This window comes from Acartia tonsa, chromosome 9 (assembly GCF_053477335.1).
Source record: "Acartia tonsa isolate MP-2025a chromosome 9, ASM5347733v1, whole genome shotgun sequence".
In the NCBI taxonomy this organism is placed as follows: domain Eukaryota; kingdom Metazoa; phylum Arthropoda; class Copepoda; order Calanoida; family Acartiidae; genus Acartia; species Acartia tonsa.
Window position 1 is genome coordinate 17,073,084 of NC_137268.1, and position 21,559 is coordinate 17,094,642.

Sequence of the window (21,559 nt, forward strand, 5' to 3'; positions counted from 1 at the left end):
TATGGGGCGATGTTACGAAAAGGACTACTTTTTAAAAACGTTACTGGGACCTTTAAGAACTTGCAATGTAAAGGAGAGCCATATCGGTCCAGCAGTTAGAAAAATTTTTTTGTCCCCTACCTCCCTGCATATATACCAGGGAGGAAGGAAACATTGGGCTGTTTATTAAAATAGCCCCAAAAGTCTTATAATGACGTTTTTTTCGTTGACTTTTACTGAATTTGATTGGCTGATTCATTTAGTTGAATGTCCAAACGTTTCAACTACTAATTGTAACGCACAGAAGAGGTTATTTTATGTATCATCATTGGGGATGTATATAAATTTATCGGCCATTGTCTTATAGAACCCTGCTACATACACATCAATACATAAACAACTCTCACACACAAACAATCAATATCCAAATTGAAGCAAATAGACCCCCTGTTTATTCTGTTCACCCCATAAGGGTAAAATAAATAGTAGATATCATATATGTAGAATTCAAGAAAATTATACTTGATTATGTAATACTGTTAAGAAATCGTTTACCTTTGTCTTAGGACAACAATGTGCAATAATGAAGCGAAGAATCTCCATAATGTAGTCCTAAAAATTAAAGTATGTTCTTTTATCGTATCCTGTTTTGCGCAATTTTTAAACAAATTTATGTACAATTCTTTATTCTGGGCAGGGTTTAGGCTATTTTGTGGGTGGGGATATCTTCCCTAGGGAGAAGTAAAAGAGCTGTCGCTCTTTCAAAATTATACCTCGTCGTCAAAAGTATCAACATGCATTTTTAAATTCAAAACAAGCAATTTACTTTTAACTATCCGTTATGAAAGGTCAGAAATGCCCTAAGTAAAGAAAAGCTATGTTTCAAAAAAGAGGTTTTTTAATTGGAGTTTTTTAAAAGTGGGAAAATGCTAAATATCTTTGGTGTAAACATTTGTCCAGAAAAAGTTAACAAAATCTTTTTAAATCATTTCATTTTTTCACAATTTTTAAACCTCTATGAAAAAAAAATATATTTAATTTTTGTTTCTTAGCTTTAAATTTTAGCTTTAATTTAAAAAGTAATAAGATTTTTTTCTATAATAAAATGTATCTTAGAGATTGTTTGACTTTTGAAAGGCATTTGACTCAATATTATTGTCTAAATTTTATCTATCTGTACTATTCACTAAATATCTATAGATAGATAAAAGTATTTCTAGGAAAAATAGTTTAAAAACGCAATGTTTAGCAAAAAGAAAGCTGCTTTTTGCCTATATACAATGAATTAGGATATTTTTCACACAAAATCTTTTAAATAGTAAAAGTACAATTCTTAAAAAAGATAAAATATTTTTGATTTATGTTCAAAATCTTTTTTATTGTGTTTTTTTTTATATAAAATATGAATAAGAAATCTTGAAATAAAATTTTTGTTTAAAAAACTAGGCACTTTTGTGTATCGTATATAGGTATATATATAATTTCAGGGAGGAAGGGGACATTGGGCTGTTTATTACACAAGTACCCAAAGTTTTATGATAATGTATTCTTATTTGGTGGCTTAACAACATTTGGGGACTTTATCACTTTGAGTATTCAAACGTTTCAACCACTGTTTGTAATCTACAGAAGGGCTAATTTTGTGTATAATCATTAGGGATATACATCAATTTATCGGCCATTGTCTTATCCCCTTAGATCCCTGATATAATGTAGACCCAAGTATGTATTTTTCTCGCGTTAGTTGTTAGAAACAATCCTGACAGGATAGTTGGAAAAAATCCTCCAAAGTTTACATATTTAAAGTGATACTCTGTGCGGGTATAGTCCTTTTCACGACATCCCTCCATAAGGAGCGATTCTTCGTATTTTTAAAATGGCTTTTTATAGGTTATTTTAGGTTAGGTTAGGTTATATTGTGTTAGGTGATTGCCCCACAGGGTTAGGTAATTGGCCCCGCAGGGTTAGAGCCCCCCGCAGGGGCTAGAAATAGGAGAAAAGCTACTGTGAAAAATACGAAGAATCGCTCCTTATGGAGGGATGTCGTGAAAAGGACTATACCCCTCTGTGCTGTTGAAAAATAGTTTTTTTTAACAATATAATAGTTTTAGAAGAAAAAATAATGATTTGCTTATTAGCAAGAAAGTTAGTTTTGACTGTAGTTTTAATATTAAGGTAATGTAAAAACGTACTTCAGATTTTCATTTAATCATTAAAATTAGAAAAATTAATGTATTTTGTGGGATATACTAAGCAGACACCTTTTTAAAATCTAATCTAAAAAATAAGGGAGGGGGGGGGGGCAGTATTTTTGTGTGTTAGTTTTGTTTATCGTAGGCTAGGTTTGGTTAGGTAATAGACGGTGCAGGGTAACACATTTTGGTAGGAGGTAGGTTTGAGTTTGAGGGGGGGGGGGCTAATTTAAGCTCCTTAAAAGATCATACGAACATATATTGTTAGAGTGTTTGCGCTAAGTATTAAAATCTATGTTTTAAATGAATTTATAATGAAGAAATTAAAATGTAATGTAAAATCAAAATTTTTGCTAAAAAAGTAAACATAAGAAATAAATTGCAAGAGCATGACCGAAAAATTTTAAATGCAACATTAACCAAATGTATTTTGTTACGGCTAAATTTTATACAATTTAAAATTTAATACAAAAATCTTACTTATCTATTGCAGCCTGTCTGTTTGCCGGTCTGAAATTAGACCTTTTAAAATTAGATTGTCTTTCCTTAATTAAACATAATACTTATCTATAAATTATAGTTTCATGAAGAATATTATGTTGAGGCTGGTTTTATTTGAAAAAAGGGCATATAATTCCACTTTTTTGATAAATTTATATTTATATGTGGATCTGTGTAACACATTTAGCAAAACTTGTCCATTTTTCATCGGTTTTTCAATTTCCTGTTTAAACCATTGCAAAATAATTTTCAGTCGTTATATGGCAAAAGTAGTAGAATGTATGTGTGTTTGTTCTGGTGTAATTCTGTTTATCTCGTCTTTTCTCTTATATATTATAATTTTCTGAAAATAATCTCCAGTATAGCTTTTCAACCGAAAAATATTCGTTTTATTTAAACCAGTTCTGACCAATACTAAAAAATCATGTAAAGCTTCGTATTACGGACAATTTCTCACAAATATTAAAATAAAAATCATATGATTGTTAACAGTTTTGTTATCCCAGGCCTTTGACCCCAATAAGAGATAACAAAACTGGATTCAATCTCATAATTTTTCCTTTTAATATCTGAGGAAAGGTGTCTATAGTACAATGCGATAAAGAACCATTTTAGACGTCCTTTAGTTTTTGTATATCTGTAAACAGAGGACAGCTATCTTTTTCTTTAGTTCAAAAACTTAAAAAGGCATGAGTTTTCATAAAAATTAATCTTGTTTATTTTAGTATTGTTGTGCCTCTAAATTCAACAGATTTCTGTCCTGATATAAAACCAAGGTAAATAAATATTTTATAATTCTTCTTACAGAATCTATCCAATATTTCATTATGTCTTTCCGTCAGTATGTCAGCTTGGCTGTAACGCTAAGGGAGAAATTTGATTTGCTCAATAACTTACCTTATCTGTTTGTCAATCCATTATTTGTTCATCCTTGTTTATCATATATACATTATGTAAAATTATAATTTCGATTAGGAAGGGAGGGTAAATTGGAATCTCAAGTAAACATTGTACCTTTCTTATTCCATACAATTACTGTGTAGCATCATATAGAGTTCTGCTTTCATATAAAGTTTTTTGCTTCGCCACTGGTTGATATTGTTATCCTTGTTGGGGGTGTCCCTCAAAGTGACTAGCGAGCAGAGTAACCTCTCCCCCTTTAAAAAAATTTTAAAAAGGATTTTTCAATTGCTTTGTTTAATTTAAAAAAATTGAGGGAGGGGGGTAGTTCTCTGCGCGCTAGGTACTTTGATGGAAAGCACTCCCTCCTTGTTTTAGATACAAAGATTCTGACCCAGTAACTTTAGAAATTAGCCCAGAAGAAAAACTATATGGGAAATCTGGAACTATTCAAAGGCAAGTATACAGAATAATATTTGTTTTGTTTGTTGGGGAAGGGGGGGGGGGACACAAAACCCTTTCTGTTGTGTGTCTCCTTGAATGTCTATACTTTTACATTTAATCTTGAAGAAAAATTTATTCTTTAAACCTACCATCCAATTCGATTCAATTGTTCTTGCTGTTCAAATAAAAATAAAGATTAACATAATGGATTGTTTTTACTTGGAGCTTACACCAGATTATCATGTTCTCTAATAAAGTAAAATTTGTAGCTGGCTACAATAACGATCCCCCATCCACCCCCTTTACCCCATGTCCTCCCCTTCTACTGTATGAATGAAAATCATATATTTTTCCCCAGTCATCCATGTATATTTTACATTCATTATTATCATTAAAATGAAAATAATGTAACTTTAAGTGAAGTGTATAATGTATATATAGTGAAATAGTAAATATTTATATATCTCAGCCTTCAAGTTGTATTTTTTAAAATCAAAGCTTTTCTACATCTTGCGTAAAAGTTTGGTACAATTTAGAATGCTTAGCAGTTCTGTAATCTTTGCCAGATAAGTGTATGTCACTTTTATCTTAATGCCAAATAGTCGACATAAGCAATTAAAAATCAAAAAGCCATAAAAAGATAGTTCTTTCATGTAAAAATGTTTTAAATCCCATTTACCTACAAATGGATGGTTTTTTTTTAATTAAACGGCTGCGCTGATAAGATACTGAGTTATTCTTGTTAACTTAACGAAGATAGATTTTGTTAAAATTTGTCAGGGAGGAAGGGAACATAGGGCTGTTTATTACACTAGTCCCCAAAATTTTATAACAACGTTTTCTTATTTGTTGGCTTATCAACTTTGGAAACTTTTATCTTTCCTGGTTGTTTCATTAAGTTAAGTGACCAAACGATTCCACCAATAATTGTAATCTACAGAAGGGATAATGTTAAGTATAATCATTTGGGAATATACATCAATTTATCGGCCATTGTCTTATCCCTTTGGATCCCTGAAAATTTGTAGACAAGGACGAATTCCTTTATTTGTCAATGATTTCTTAAATAAATTCTTTTACTCATCAATGTCTCTTAGCTAGCAGGGAGCGCGTTCACTTCCACACTTGTGTATTATCAATAGCAAATTATCACAGGATGCCCTACCTTTTTACCCCCCCCCCAAAAAAAAAAAACCCTGACACAAATTCTTTTTTACAGCACTAGCAATATCAATATTATCAATAGCAAATTAACATAGCTTTTTATTTTTTTTTTTTCATTTTGAGGGCAGGGTTTAAATATCGTCCTTTTTCTCCCCAAAAATTTTCTTTACTAATAGGGTAAAATTTTAATACGGGGGGAGGGTTCATTGAAGCGCATAGAAAAATATTTTGGGGGGAGGGGGGGTCAGATGTAATTAACTCTTCTCCTGTACTAAAACACGCCTTTTTATATTGCCATACATTCTTTATGAGATTAAATAACACTTTGCGAATTTGATAGTAAGCGGAAGTGAATAAACACCCTTCTAACTTTTCATTTTTTAACACCCAAAGTTTAATGGATAAAGAATAGATCTATAACCCTCTAGATGGTCAATCATGTATAATAATCAATCCAATCAAGATTTTTGTGCATACTTAGTTATAATTTCAAAAATCAAAGATGAAATTAAAATGAGTACAGTTTCTAACCAATAATGTTGTTGGATTGTTACTGCTCTGTGTTTCTAATGGTTTAATTATTGGTTTGATCATCTATAAAAATCCTTTAATAAAGTAACCGGATCTGTGTCTGTGGTACCAAAGAATCTCGATAACCACTGAACCGATGTGATTCGTCTTTTACATGGTAGCTCTTGTAGGTCCTGAAAAGGATTATTTCTGGAGAGCCTACCATCACCGTCCCAAGAGAAATTGCCTCTAGAAAAAAATTAACTAATATTTTTTTTCTGATACAGAGATATTGATGTACAAACAATCAGACAGACTAACATCTTATTATTTTAGAGTTCCTATTCAAGTGACCAATAATCATCCGGATGACTTAGAACTAATATTTATCTTTCACGAAAGTTTTCCGATTCAGGTGAATTTTAAACATTTTAGAAGCGAAGCTAAAAAACTTTGGGTACTTTTATTATTGAAATGTGATTGGTTTGTTCTAAACTAATAGTGTTCAAACTTTTCAACCATTAATTTTAAACAAGGGATGGGGTGATTTTGTTTATAATGATTGGGGTTGATTATCTCCCAAAATCCCTGGGTAATTGTAGTTGCAAAGCACTCTATAACTGGCTATTTTTGTCCGCATGTCCTAATGCTCTTCTGCAAGGCATTTTACTATTTATGTAGATATTTCGCTATCACGTTGTTATTAATCTTAATGTATACAATGTTCTTCTTTTACCAGAGGGGTATATTCAAACTAAGGGAAGTGGTTCAACTAGGTGTCAACCCCCCCCCCCCCCCCCTAATACAACCAATGGAGGTGTCAAGGTACATCTGCCCCCCTTACACTATAAATACACGCCTCTTGTTATCCCTAATACACCATTAAAGCCTACACCACCCTCGATTTTGGTTTAAGAAGGGTGTTAAAGATCATAAGGGGTGTTTCAAACCAACCTTATTTCTTATTAAAACCTTTTACTTTATCACTTTTGGATGTATTAATCCTTGTTTTTAGACCCTAGATTGGGATATCCATGCTGAACTTGTAAGATCTCTGGAACCTACAAAAATGCTTCTTAGGTAAATTATTAATGTATTTTTTAATCTTTCTAGTAATATTTTAAAAGTTTGTTAATCTTAGCCTCTAGCCTCAACATAGCCTATGAGGACGGGATACACGACAAGACCTTATTTTGATGTATCTCTAAACCAAATCTTGCTTAATTGCTGTGCATTATGTAAATGGCCACACACCCTTTAGAAAACCAAACCTCTAATTACACAACCTTTGTCAGAAAGACCTAACTGTGAATGATAATTAGTTATGCCTGTTTGGGGCTAAGGAATTCCCCTACTCTAACTATTTACGTCACGCACCTAACAAAGTAGAAGTAGGAACCACTTCTAATGGCTTTAGTAATGATTCTAATAAAGCCATTTTAAAAAATAATTAAGTGAACATCCGCTTTATCTAAAACTGCACGTTTAACTGCATGTTTATTAATGATCATTAACGACACAACCCAATCTTTCCCGATTTTGTATAATTTTTACGGAACACGATTCCAGTGACGTCATATTTTTCTTCCCTCTTTCCCTTTTTCGGGAAAGAAAAATATGACGTCACTGGAATCGTGTTCCGTAAAAATTATACAAAATCGGGAAAGATTGGGTTGTGTCATCATTAACCTGACCAAATGTACTTATTTAGTATGAATAGTACCGAGTGTGTGTATGTGAACCTGTATCTCTCAGATTATATACCAGATCTATATCGTGGAAAGGCAGGCAGAATAACATTTTTTTAGTTAAAAAGTCTTTTCAGTACAGAAACGATGTCGATCAGCGAGGGAGAGGACATTTGGGTGTTTATTATACTAGCCCCCAAAGTTTTATGATGATGTTTTCTTTTTCGTTGGCTTAATAATTTTAGGGACTTTTATTAAATTTCTATTGGTTGGTTTATTAATTTACAGTAGGGCTAATTTTGTGTATCATCTTTGGGGATGTACACCAATTTAACAGCGATTGTCTTATCCCTTGGTAAAGATACTCCTTACCTACATTGGTATGTCCGTTCAAATGACCCTATGTCCAAAAAACAATTTCGTTATTTTTTGACGAATTTTAAGATTTAAAAAAATGAAAAAGAATGGTCTAATACCAATACATTCTTACAATCACTAAAAAAAACCTTTAATTGTACAAATCTTTTCGATATAATGAAAAAATTTTAAATTTATTCTTTACGCCCTTAGCTCCTAGGTGCTCTGTATATGAAGGGTTAGGGAGAGCATAAAAATAGCTTAAAACCATCCTAAGACTTAAACCTAAAAATTGATTATCCTAAATATATCCTGGGATAAATGTAAAGTTTACATAAAATGAAAACTCTAAAGATTTTGATTTTAAGATCTTAAAAAAGTAAATACAAAAAGAAAGTATTATTTTAAAATGTGTAATATTTCACTGTTTGTTTTAAATTGACGCATACTTTTGTGCTTAAGTCTCTAGGTCAAACACAAAAATGTTTATGAGTTTTTTTTTGTCTCTTGAAAAGTAAATGTTTTTGGGTACATAGACTCTAATAGACAAATATTAGATTACTGGAAAAATGGACAAACAATACGTGAATATTTTGACAGGGGAAAATTTGTCGTTAATTTATGTAGGTTGAATGTTGATATACAATGGACTTTATTTATAGGTCCGTTTGTTCATTATTAGGAAGAGAGAGGGTAAAGGGGATAGATTTATCGTTATTTTAGCCAGCTGCGAGTATCACTTTACTAGAGTACAGGAAAATCTGATGCAACGTCCAATAAATAATAAGTAATTTATAATACAAATTAGAACGATGTCTGTCTGTTTGTTTGTGTGTTTGTAGAGAGAGAGAGAGAGAGAGAGAGAGAGAGAGAGATAATGAAGGGTACAGAGAGAGAAAGAGAACGAAAAGAAAGAAAGAAAGAAAAGAGAGAAACTGAGAGGGAAAGAAAGAAAAGAAAGAGAGGGAGAGAAAGAAAGAAAGAAATGAGAGAGAGGGAGATAAAGGAAAAAGAGAAAAAGAGAGAGAGAGAAAGAAAGAAAAGAGAGAGAGGAAGAGAGAGAAAGAAAAGAGAGAGAGAGAGAGACATACAGACAGAAATAGTTAGAGAGTGAAAGAGAGAGAGAGAGAGGGAAAGAGAGAGAGAGAGAGAGAGAGAGAGACATACAGACAGAGATAGTTAGAGAGTGAAAGAGAGAGAGAGAGAGAAAGAGTTGAGAGAGAGAATGAGAGGGAGAGAGAATGAAAAAAATAAGAAAAGAGAGAGACAGAGAACAAAAAAAGGAAAATAACAGGCGCTATATAAATTGTCTAAAGCAATCAGTCAGCAGAAAATATAAAATTTTGTTGCTAAAAGTAAATAATAAACATTACTGCATTGCATATTGACATATTGTTTCACCAGAATATATCTCTATGTTATTTTTACTTTGTTGCTGGGTAATAATTTCACTTATATAAAGCTTCTCAGAAAAAAAATACAGATGTTTTTAAGATTTTAATTTACCTGCGACAGACAGAATAAAATCCTGTTTTTTATCTGTAACTATGACGTTTTTGTTGTATACCTGGTTGTATCAAAAGAGCGAAGGAGGTGGCTAGTTGTATTCCTTTGCCTTACCTAGGGGAGCCCTGATCCTGCGAGGCCTGCAAGTACCAAATATAAGCTTATCTAAGCTAAATAAACAACTTATGCCCCCCCCCCCCTCTCCCTCCCTCTTTATTATTAATACATTTCAACAGTAAGGGGAAGGTTTCCGTGCTAGGCAGGGCATTTTATGGAGAAAACGCTAACTTCAGAACATTAGATAATACTCGATCCTGATGATTTCTAAGAACTAAGTCTGCCTAGCAGAAGCTATGAGTCAAGGGCATACAATAAATTCATTAAAAAATAACATTACAACAATTCATCTTTCTTGTCTAGCAGCTGAAAATTAGGGAGACAGCCTCACAAGGGATAGGTAAATACAAGAATAATGGACTATCACTAGAGAGTGCAGTATAACAGGGAAGGAGTGAACAATGGACTGTCGATTATACTAGTCCCAAAAGTTTAAAATAACGTATTGATATTTGTTTGCTCAACTACTTTGGAAGCTTATATTGAATTTTTTTATTGGTTCATGAAGTTGAGTGTCCAAACGTTTCAACCACTAATTGTAATCTACAAAAGATATAATTTTATGTATCATCATAGAGAACGTACATAAATTACTCGGCCATTGACTTATCATAATATGTTCCTGGAAGTATAAGATAATATGTTGTATCATAGGCGTCCAAGGGGGGGGGTAATGGGCCATTTGGCACCCCCAAACGATTTTGGGGGTGCCGTAGGCACCCCCAAAATTTTTTGAACAATACCCCCCCCAAAAAAAAATTACCCCTACCTTGGGGGTGCCGTAGGCACCCCCAACGATTTTGGGGGGGGTATTTACCCCCCCCAAACCATTTTGGGGGGGGTAATTACCCCCCCCAAAATAAATGTTCTTTAAAAAAAATTTTTTGGGGGGGGGTATTTACCCCCCCAAATTGAATGTTCTTAAAAAAAAAATTTTACTGAAAATTTTTTTTTGGGGGGGGTCTATGATGTAATTGTAAAGCACTGAAGATTCCATAAAATAGATACCTAACTAAATTAAATATTTCATTAAATAATGAAAAAGAATTTCTATAGGCGATTTCTTTTGGGAGGATGTCAGGGTGTCTCAAAACTAGTTATAAAACTTACCAGGACCTATAAGACGCTTCACTTTAAAGTATCATATTGGTTCATTGGTTAGTGAGTTAATTATTGTATTTTTATGTTCTAAAGAATGAGTTACTACTATATATTTGAATAGTAGTGGCGCCCTTAGCATCTAAGAACTCGTGTTTTCTAAAAGGTAAAAAGGGAGGAGAAAAATAGCCTAAAACCACTCAAAGGATTGACCTATAATAGTGTGGAACCATCATGGGATCTATGTGAAGCTTTCCTAAAAAGGAGAACTCAGTATTAAAAGTAACGAAATCTGAAGCTATAGTCAAATAAACCTTACTTACTACTTTATGTTATAGGATAGTACTTATTAACTTAATAGATTAGGTAGGTGCTTTTTTTACATAATTAAATTACCCCCCCCAAAAATTTTACCCCCGGGGTAAATTAGTTTGGGGGGGGTAATTACCCCCCCCAACAGATTTGGGGGGAGTATTTACCCCCCCCAACAGACTTTAGGGGGGGTAATTACCCCCCCCAATCAAATTTTACCCCCGGGGTAAAAATTTTGGGGGGGGTAAAAAAAAATTTCGGCGCGCTTCGCGCGCCATTTTACCCCCCCCAAACACGAATTACCCCCCCCCCTCAAATTTTTTACCCCCCCCAAAAAAAAAAGCTTGGACGCCCCTGTGTTGTATAAACATTCAAAACTTTTAAAACTGCATTCATAGCATTCTGCAGATATGCAATGCAAATTTCTTTAGTTCGTTTGGTAAACTGCAATTTATAGAGTGGAATCTTCATTATTGGAACAACAACGCATAACTTTTGTCTGGAAGTCTTAAAATTGAATATTATTCTAAATTTTTTGTATATTCTAAACCACTATAGTTTAACTTACATTACTGCACTATTTTTTTTGAAAAGACTATATTGTCTCCAATTTACCTATCACTGTATGTCTGGGAGAAAATATAATTAACAATGATTCTTGAAAAAATATATATTAGGACACTAGAATACTTTACTTTAAAAGTGTGACTTTACTTGCGTAAATTATAATTAAAATTATAGAAAATAATTAACAAATTTTTTCACGACTGTCTTGAGGACTTAAGAAAAAAAGTAAACACTTGCTTTTAATTTATACTGTCTATAGTGTGATTTTTTTATAACTTTTATTTTTAAACAAAATTAAATATATCTTTAAACTTTAGTTAAAATGTATTATAACTAAAAGATTATTACATAACCTTATTTTTTCTCATTTGCGAAAACAGGAAAAACTGCTGAATATTACGATTTTTACAAAAAAATATTGCAGTCGATTTTTTTTAAAAATTATGGCAAAATAATAATGTAAGGTGAGGGGAAGGCTAGTGGAAGTGAAGAAAAACTAATTTTCTGCGTTTTCACTCTTAGTGTCCTGTTAGGTAATGTTTGGTTATATTTAGTACTTGGTAGCACCGCAGAAAAAAAGGGGGTGAATGGAGGGGTCCAGTGCTTGACAGGTAATTTATGTGAAAGCACCGAATTATCTGCACTTCGAATAAAAATTCTGCTAGGCTTTCTTTAAAGACAGACAAACACTTAAAGAGTAGTTTTGCTACAATAAAAGACATCTAACTAGTAAGTAAGTAGATTTGGGGAAAAAATGTTATTTAACCTGGCAGGCAACAGTAAGTGTACAGATCCTACCTGGAAGCACTTCAGATCCAGGTAGCACTAATTAGTTCTTTTTCAAATCTGGAAATCTTAATTGTTATTTAACGCATCATATTATAGACAGCATTTCGCGAATATTAAAATGAAAAACTGCTATAATTTTATGATTATTTTTTTAATATTCGTGGGAAATTTTGTGTAATACAATGCTATACAAGATTTTTCAATATGGCTAAAAACATGTTCTAATCCAGCGGATATTAATTTGTTTCGAAGCCATATTGAAATAATTATTTAACGCATCGTATTAAAAATAGCTTTACGGAGATATAAAAATGTACAATTATAAGATTAAAACTAGTTTATTAGTCTCGAGATGTCGAAGTCAATTAAAGATATTTATATTTTAGATCTATTGCATTGGAAATCATCTATTTCTTTCTACTTCACAGTAATTAATCGGGAAAAAGGGTAAGATATTAATTAGATTAAAGAAAAACAAGGATGACAATTTCCATAAAAGCGAAGCTCTTGAACTATAGGACAAACGAACATTAAAAATCATAGATTATCAGAACTTAATTAGGAAAAAATAAATGTATTTGTCGAAACAAAATTGTAAGTAAATTTGTTGGAAATTTGTTGGAAAGTGTCTAAATTAAATACTGTTTTAAGGGTATACCTACATTTTGGTACTTGATTATAGAGAGTTTTGCATATAACATTATTTTTTGTTGTCCTAGGAATAAGCATTCCATAAATAAGATAAATAGGATGATTATATCAAATAAAAAAGTTTTGGTCACAAAGTTAAAATTTAACATGTTTGAAATGGACGTATGGACATTATAAAGTTGCTATGCTTTCTAAATTTTACCTTACTACTACGATGCTAAGTTTGAAATTGATGGGACAATTATCCAATATGCCTAAATTAACGAAAAGAGCTAGTTTCAAAAATTTTCTTTTATTTAAGATATTATGATGATCAACCCCCTCTTTGCCTAACAGAGGTAACAAATATAACAAGATTTAAAAACAAATAAAGCATAGTATAAATCAGATTTTTATAAATTTTTTATCACTTAACTTTAAAGAAGAAAAACCTAATAATATTATCAAGTGAACCGACTTTGTTTTACTTTTTTTTATTGAGAGGGTTAATCCATGCGGGATTTCTTTCTTAACATAACCATAAGCATTTAAGACCAAATTTTTTTTTAAAAATCAAGTTCAAGGATAATTGCTAAATAATTTGCTTTCAAAAACAGGCATATTTAGAAAAAAAATTTACATGCCATAAATTTTCATATGAAAGAGATCATTAGCAAAATTAAATTATTTTTTGATAGATTTACACTAGTTATGTAACAAAAATACCTCTTATTTAGGTTTTTAAATTTGGTAATGGGGCGATTACCCCCCCAAAACGATTTTGGGGGTGCCGTAGGCACTATATATTAAATAAAATTTCAATTACCCCCCCAAAAAATTTTACCCCGGGGGTAAATTTTGGGGGGGGGTAAACTAAATTTACCCCTGCCAACAGATTTCAGGGGGGGGTAATTACCCCCCCGAGGCAAATTTTACCCCCGGGGTAAAAATTTTGGGGGGGGTAAAAAAAATTTGCGGCGCGCTTTGCGCGCCATTTTACCCCCCCCAAACACGAATTACCCCCCCCTAAAAATTTTTCACCCCCCCCAAAATAAAAAGCTTGGACGCACCTGGGTGGGACACCCCCAACCGCCCCAAAAACAAAAAAATCTCCCCCATTTTTTTTGTAGAAGATATCCTTGGTCATTTTTTGTAGGAGATTTCCTAGGTCCTTTTTTTTTTACGAATTTTACCTTAACTTTTATTTTGATCACCTCTTGGGGCATAGCAGTTTTATTATACAGTATTAATTTTATTTGCAGGTAACAGAATGTGATAATACATGTAAAAGTAAAAAATCAAGTAAAACAGGAAACAAAAAAGGTAGTTATTAATTAAAAGGGCTTAACTGTCATGACCGAAATATTTTAGAAAGCTGCAAAAGTGCCTCTATTTTTAAAAATTTGCACAACAAACTTAAATCTTTTTCTTTATTGAAATGAACATCATTTTGTCAATCAAATCTGTTTTTATCTTTGTATTTTTTATTATTCTTCATCAAAAAAATAAAAGTATTTTAAAATTAGGTTATGATGTATTAATATTTTTTTAAAAAGTAAAAAATCTTAATTTTAATTTTCAGAGGAGGATTGTAAAAAGTGCACAGAATTTTCAGTTGGGGTTGAAGATCCTGGCCTTGGGATACATACTATTCAAGTTCTTTATCCTGAAGAAGGTGTTCATGCTAGGGTGGATAGGTAAGGATAGATGGTTAATCTAACTAGGATTATAAGTATTCTTGTGAAGTTCTTATATCTAATTAAAAACTAATCCAAGCTGCTAGTCCCCTGGCAACTAGGGGTTCTGTTTTCAAAGTGGAAGGTAGGGTACAGAAAAAAGCTGAAACCCAACCCAACACTTAATTCTTGAATAAAATAGTCTAAACCATGACAGGACCTATGTGAAGCTTACCTAAAATTATGATATTGTAGTTATTAAGATCGTAAGCCTCAGACAAAAAAAACCGTTACTACTGGAATAGGATTGCCTCAAATTCAAACCCTTTAAATGCTTTGAAAATATTTTTGAAAAGAGGGATGCCATATTTGGATCAGGTTTAGACTTCCAGCTGATTTTTAAAATTATAAAAGATTGATTTTACTGGGGCTTAAAGGCGGCTGATGCGAGGCTGTCGACCCAATATGAAAGGTTTATATTTATGTTCTATGCATATTGTCATTCTGTTAATTAAGGTTTGTGCTTGGTACAAGAGATGCAGTGTATACAAGAATAGCAAAGAATTGTTGTGAAGATACCTCTGCTGTTCTAGTAGTGCAAGATCTAGCAGGTTACAGATAATTACATCTCTAGAGGGGGGGGGGGGAGGGGGTGAGAAATGTTGCTTCTGGTTCTATCCCTCTTAATGCATCTTGAAACTAACTTCACTCCTTATAATAAACGGTGTAAAGCGTCCGTTCGCCCAATGGGTATTGTGTTACCCAACAGACAACCAACCCTTTGATTGCATGACCTTTGTCTGGTAGTCGTAACTGTGCATGGTAATGAGATTCGGCTGTTTATGGGCCAAGGTATTTACCCTACTCTTACTATTGATGTCATGTACCTAACATAGTAGAAGTAGATACCATTTTAACGTCTCTAAAAAGGGTAATGGTAAACTAACATGGGATATGATAAATTTCACCATCCTAAAATTTTTTTAAATAAGGCTCAAAGAAGAATTATGTCATGTTAGGAAAAGATATTTTATACGCTAGACTGTCCTTTGTAATAATGGAAATCTTACATTGATTTAACTTTTTGATTTTTAGAGTTAAGTTAAATTTAATGGTTTAAATGGTTTTTCTTCAGAAAATAAGGAAGCCTGCAAGAAATACACCGCTCTAACTGCTGAAAAACTGCCACAAGTATTTTTTAATGCCAATAACTTTTTTTATTACAAGCTGCCTTGCAAGAGGCGCGCAGTTGCACAGGATTAAATATTACATTACATTATATATTAGCTGGAGGCTTCTGGGTTTTGGGTCTACTTGTGGCAGTCTTTCAGCAGTTAGTGCGATGTATTTCTTGCAGGGTTCCTTTAACCTTAATGTATCTTTTACAATTTTTAGGAAACAAGAGAAAATGTGTTTTTGGAGATATGACTGGAAATGCTTCTTTGTCAAAACTTAATTTAGATTTAATTATATTATTGATTTTCTTTATTTTTAGCTTAATTCTGTGATGTTTTAATTATTTTTTTGCCATACAAGTTATTAAAAAGCTCATACTTTTAACTGGCAATTATAGAATTTTCAATGTTTAATCAAATAAAATTATGATTTTACTGTTATTTTGCAAAATGATAAAATTTCAAAAAGCCAAAATGATTTTTATTAATTATATTTATCTTTATTGTTGATTTATAGAATATTTTTTAAAAATGTTATTGTTGAATAAATGTATTATGAAAAAACTAAAATTAATTCATGTTATACAAAGAAGAGATGAAATATTAAAATTTATTTCAGTAATTTTCTATTTTTACTCATTTAATTTTCAATATGATCAACTACTAGTTGTTTATCAAAAATATCATTAATTTTGGTAATCTTTGTAGTTTTCTTTTGACAGCTATGATTATTGTTAACCCTCTTGGTGCATCCAGGGCTATTAATCATGAATGATTCAGCAGCTAATTCTGGGGAGGTGGTCAAGCAACCATCAGCTGTTACAAGATCATTAGTATGTTCACCATTCATATCTCCACATAGCCCTGTCATTCTGTTTCTCCAGATTAAAGGATGGGTGGTGATCTAAAATGGAAAAGCTTTGAATGAATATATCTTCTTAAAAGTAAAGAATGTAATGAAAACTTTGAATTATCAATACCTGCAATTTAGATCCATCAAACTTAATCTCAATTCTGTCTTGTTTAAACTTCAGCAAATACACCCCATTGTCCTCTTTGATAACTTTGAAATGCCTGTCTTCATATTCTCCATTACGATGATGAATATATGCTCCAAATCTGTAAAACTTGGAATTTTTTTGAGTTGAGTTTACATGAGGAAACAAGACTTCAAATGTTTGTCCTCCAATAAAAATGCTCAGGTATTGATGATCTTCATCCTTCTTTGTAGTGATGATAAAGTCAGATGTTGATGATTTTTCAGCCAGAACAACATATTCACAATCTTCCATATAAAAGTCATATTCTAGCTGGTCAAATGTAATAATTCTTTCAGTTCCAACTGTGCAAACTTTTGAAAGTATGTCTAAAGGTCCTGAATAGTCATCAAAAGACAATGGCAATGAATAATTTCTTATGTTTTCATCACCCATGCTTGTTGTTAGAACTATTTTGTCATCATCTTTATCTAGTGATGCTCTCATTTTATAAGTTTCAGTAGCTTTTCTAACAAGGTTATCAGCAGGAAAATGAGCTTGCTCTGTTTGATGTGAAAATTCAGCAGTAATGTTGTTTATTAGGTTCATACCCCCTAAATTATCAATTAACAATTAAAATATGATTGTCTAATACTATGAATTTAGAAATATATGAGAATTTAAAAAAAAACTTACCCAGGTTTGTAGAAAACTTAAGTTGGGGTTTTAGTAATGAATCCAAGTTTACAGCAAGTTTCAGCTTTCTCATTGGAAGTACAGGAGAACTTGGGACAGTAGACAGTTTCTTGGCATTCAATTCAAGGAACTTCATTAGAGTACTTTTGTCAATGTCCATATCAATATTTGCTTCTACTTTAAGTGTTCCTCCATATATCTCAGAAAACTGTAACATAATCAAATCAGTAAATAAAAAAATTAAAAAATCAATTAAAACTATTTTCATGATAAAAATCAAATAAAATATATCTTGCCTCAAAATCTTTATCTGAAGTTTCAATAGAATTTACAGCTCCTTTCAAATTCTTTGAATCTACAAATGGCTTAACTGCTGTAAATGGATTTACTTTGACATTCAAAGAAGTTTCATCTTTAGGACTTATTATTGCTGAATAAATGGATTCATCTTGTGAAAGATCAATGCTTAATGAAGCAGATAAAGATGTTTCAACATCTATCCCAGCACTATATTGTTTATTTGTTAGTGTTGATAATACACCAGCCTTAATTGTTTTGGCCATTGTAATCATTCCATCTATTTCAAAAGATTCTTTGGGATCTATTGTCTGTGTGATCAGTACTGGATTTCTTTCACAAACCTCAACAGGAAAACCAGAATCAGTTGGTACAAGAGTATTGAAGCCATACAAATCAAAATATTTTGAAAAATTCCTCTTTTTATAAAAATGAGTTTTAATATGTTTGAACAATGTTTCAATTTCTTCTTTCAGCACTCCAGTTTTTAATGAAGAGAAAAACTGGAGACCAAAAGATTTGATGGAGAGATGAATTTCTGGACTGAAGATGGTCTGGTTATGATAAGTAAGTTTTTCAATGATACTGTTTATGTCTTTGCTTTTGTCATAAGTATATCTTGCTCTTTTTGCAGAGTTTATTTTCAATAATGATTTCATTAAAGATTCTACACCTTGCAAATAGATAGATGTTTCAAGAGTTTGAATGTGAGAAACAGATCCTTTCATTTCTGCTCTTGCAAAGAGAGACCTAGGCAAGATTGAATCTTCTGATGCAACAAACTGAAGCTTATGACTGAGAGCAGATCTAAGAATTTCTACAAATTCATTAACTTGAATGTTTTGTGAAAAATGTAATCCTAGATGGCATGGTTTAGCTAATGGCAGAACAAGATTAGCTTTCCTTTTGATCATTGTGTACTCTGCAACTTCATCTGGTAATTTGCTAAGTGTGGACAGAGTAGAATATATGTATGAATGAACCTGGTTTGATTGTTCATGCCAGGTGCTCAATGCTAGTTTCTGCATATCAAATGTGCTTGGAGAAGTATATGTTAGACCAGTAATGGCTGCCATTCTGATTTGGTGATGTTCATAGGGATTCTCAATTAATTTCCAGAATATTTCTCTATACAAAGTTGGATTAGAAAATGTTGGCCTAATAAGCTTGTAAACTGCAATAGATCTTGCATGAGGATCTAAGGTATACTTTCCTTCTATTATGTTTATCAATAGCTTAGTTGAGTCTGTAGTTCCCAGATTTCCAAGGGCATTAACCCAGATCATGATCCCATTGATATCCTCTTCATTGCCATTTTCAATAAGATTTAATTCAATAAATGGAATGAGACTCTTGGTAATAAAACTAGAATTACTTGTACAAACTTGTCCATAAATTTTAAATGAATAAGTATTTTCATATGCTCTTTTATTTACACAAACTTGATTCATCCTCTCTGTCAGTCCCATAGCAATAGAAGCTTTTAAAAGTGGATGAGATTGGGCTTGCTTTGATTTAAGTAGTTCAATATATTCCTGAAATAAATCATCTGATGGGGTTTTCATCATTCTCAGTGCATTTGAAACTAGCATTGACCAATAAAATGTGTCATCTCCAGAAACACCAGAAAGTATTTTAGAATTAATAAACCTTAAGCTTGAGTCAGTTCCAGCCAATGAAATAACATCATAAAGGTGGTTCAAAATTGTAATCTTTGATTCATGTTCTATATCAGAATCTTGAACTAAAGATCTTTCCAAGTTCAAAAGTTCATCTAGAGTCAGGAGTTTAATAGCTTCATTGACTGTTTGAATACTGCCTACAGATGTTGAAGAAACACTATTCATAACAGATTCCACAATTATTTGTTTGATGTTATTGTTTAGTTGCTGGGTGTTAATGTTTCTGTTGTAAAAGTTTATTGGGCTAGTTTGGTATTTTAAAGAATCAATTTTCTTTACTGACATTGAGAGCTGGATCATGGTGTTGACATTTTCAACTGAATCTAATTTCAGAAAACAGTCAGAAGTGGATAAAATATGATCCTTGTTGGACAATTGTTCACTTGTTGATATTATAATCTTATGGTAAGTTGTTGAACTTAGAACAGTATAATTTGAAAGAGATCCACAAAGATAGGAAGTTGATTGAGATGAATGTGTTGGGGATGAAGATGCACTTGTTCGATCAGTTAGAGACAATCTTCCATATTCATTGTGGAAAACAGGAAAACTAGAACATTTATCAAAATTCTTGGTTTTTACAATCTTGAATACAGATCTATCATTACAATTATTTGAATGTTGACTTTGCATATATTTGGGAACAATGTTTATGTTGTACAATGTTTCACACTTCCCTGTGATTGACTCTTCTTCAGACAAAAACACAACTGGAAAGTCTCCATCTTCATTAGTGTTGATTTCATTCTCAACATGATTATCCTTATCATTATTTTTATGTTTAAATTCGTTTTGTAGCTGAGAAACAATTCCTTTCTTTAAGTTTGTAATATATACGGGTTCATCAATATCAACCTCTAGAAACTCAACACTACCATGTTTATGATAAACTTTGATTGGATCAGTCAAAGATGAATCAATGTCTTTTTCCAATTCACCTCCTTTAGCAGTGTGATTCTTAAGGAAATTGACAACTCCATTGTGGGAGAAAATTTGAGGGTTTTCAAGTTGTAGAAGGTAAGAGCTATCTTCCTGAGGTTGGATTCTAATTAGTGCTTTCAGAGTGAGGCCAGAATATTGAGTAACATTGATTTCAGGAATACTTGTCAAAATCTGGTAAATACATGACAATTACCTTTCTATGTATCAGCTTCTTATCTACACAAATTGTTTAATCTACTGTATGATTAGAATCTAAGGGTTTAAAATTTTTAAACAAATGATTACTTTCAGATTGAGGTGTCAATTTTGTAATTCAGAAAGTAGGGTTTCTCATTTTAACTTTTAGTTGGTAAAATGCTTCTAAGTGTAATTTTTTTCATGCATAATTTTTCAAGAGAATTTTACCTACCTAAGGATTTATCATAAAATGAATGGATTTACATAGAAAGTTACTTATTAGGTCAGACATTTTTTGAGATCCCAGGGCAAATATCCATTTCCTTAATTTTTTATATAATAGAGCATACAAAAAAGTTATTGTCATTCCTGTGAGTGATACTCATAACTATATTCCAGGTCTTGTGACCAACCAAGAGGATGTATGAAGCAGTCTCCAAAATTGTACCTGTATAATAACAACAAGGATGACAACATCAATAAGTAGCAAAGCAAAAACATAATTATGAATAAACAAACAGACTAAGTAAGTTTTATAGCATTTGTTGTCCGAAACAGAAAGAAAATATATGCAATAAATCACTAGAACTTTAAAGAAATTTTTTTTTGACTTTTGAAAGATATGTACTGGATTCTAATCAAGAGAGGGAGTATCACCAAAAAATTCAGCTGTCTTTCTTAAATAGCAACCGAAAAATTCACATTTCCCCTATAGTGTTATGGATGGACTAACGGGCAGAAAAAGTTAATTATAGAGTAGCAGACAACTTACACTTCTGTGTAATGGTTATTTAGTCCAAAAATTTATTGTCTAAAATTCTCTTAATATGGAGAGTTAACTTTGACTTAGATATATTTGGTGAAGGGGGGTTAACAAAATCCTCCTTTACCTTCTGAATCCTTTAAATATGAAGAAAAATCACAGTCAAAAATTTTCTTGTATTTTTTATGGTATCTATTTAGGCAAATGGAAATAAGCAAATTTAGAGATCTTCCTTGGCAAATAAATATAAACACAAAGTACATAAGTACTTACCAGGTACTAAAAAGTACCAAAGTACACAAGGGTCTCATCTTTGAGATGCCCAAAATCAGACTAATTGTTACCCCACTAATTTTTGAAGTGTCAGCAAAAATAAAAAAAAGTGAAGCTTTTCTATAAATAGGTTCTTCCGTCCATAAC

The 21,559-nt window shown here is 32.0% G+C and overlaps 2 protein-coding genes across 2 annotated transcripts; one reads left to right on the forward strand and one right to left on the reverse strand.

Annotated features, from left to right (window-relative positions):
- The first annotated feature begins 2,057 nt into the window (after window positions 1–2,057).
- Window positions 2,058–16,016, forward strand: LOC145327635 (uncharacterized). Its single transcript, XM_080171178.1, has 13 exons — window positions 2,058–2,154; window positions 3,398–3,448; window positions 3,951–4,028; window positions 6,027–6,105; window positions 6,706–6,770; window positions 7,402–7,474; window positions 12,109–12,154; window positions 12,511–12,571; window positions 13,077–13,113; window positions 14,017–14,077; window positions 14,337–14,451; window positions 14,947–15,041; window positions 15,826–16,016. The coding sequence occupies exons 1-13, from the start codon at window positions 2,102–2,104 to the stop codon at window positions 15,936–15,938; spliced, it is 927 nt and encodes a 308-aa protein (XP_080027304.1). The 5' UTR covers window positions 2,058–2,101; the 3' UTR covers window positions 15,939–16,016.
- Window positions 16,017–16,083: 67 nt separating this feature from the next.
- Window positions 16,084–21,472, reverse strand: LOC145327627 (vitellogenin-like). The gene is made up of 6 exons (XM_080171168.1): window positions 21,413–21,472; window positions 20,746–20,824; window positions 17,575–20,370; window positions 17,279–17,486; window positions 16,586–17,196; window positions 16,084–16,509 (listed from the first exon to the last, which is right to left on the reverse strand). The coding sequence occupies exons 1-6, from the start codon at window positions 21,448–21,450 to the stop codon at window positions 16,246–16,248; spliced, it is 3,996 nt and encodes a 1,331-aa protein (XP_080027294.1). The 5' UTR covers window positions 21,451–21,472; the 3' UTR covers window positions 16,084–16,245.
- Window positions 21,473–21,559: the final 87 nt, after the last annotated feature.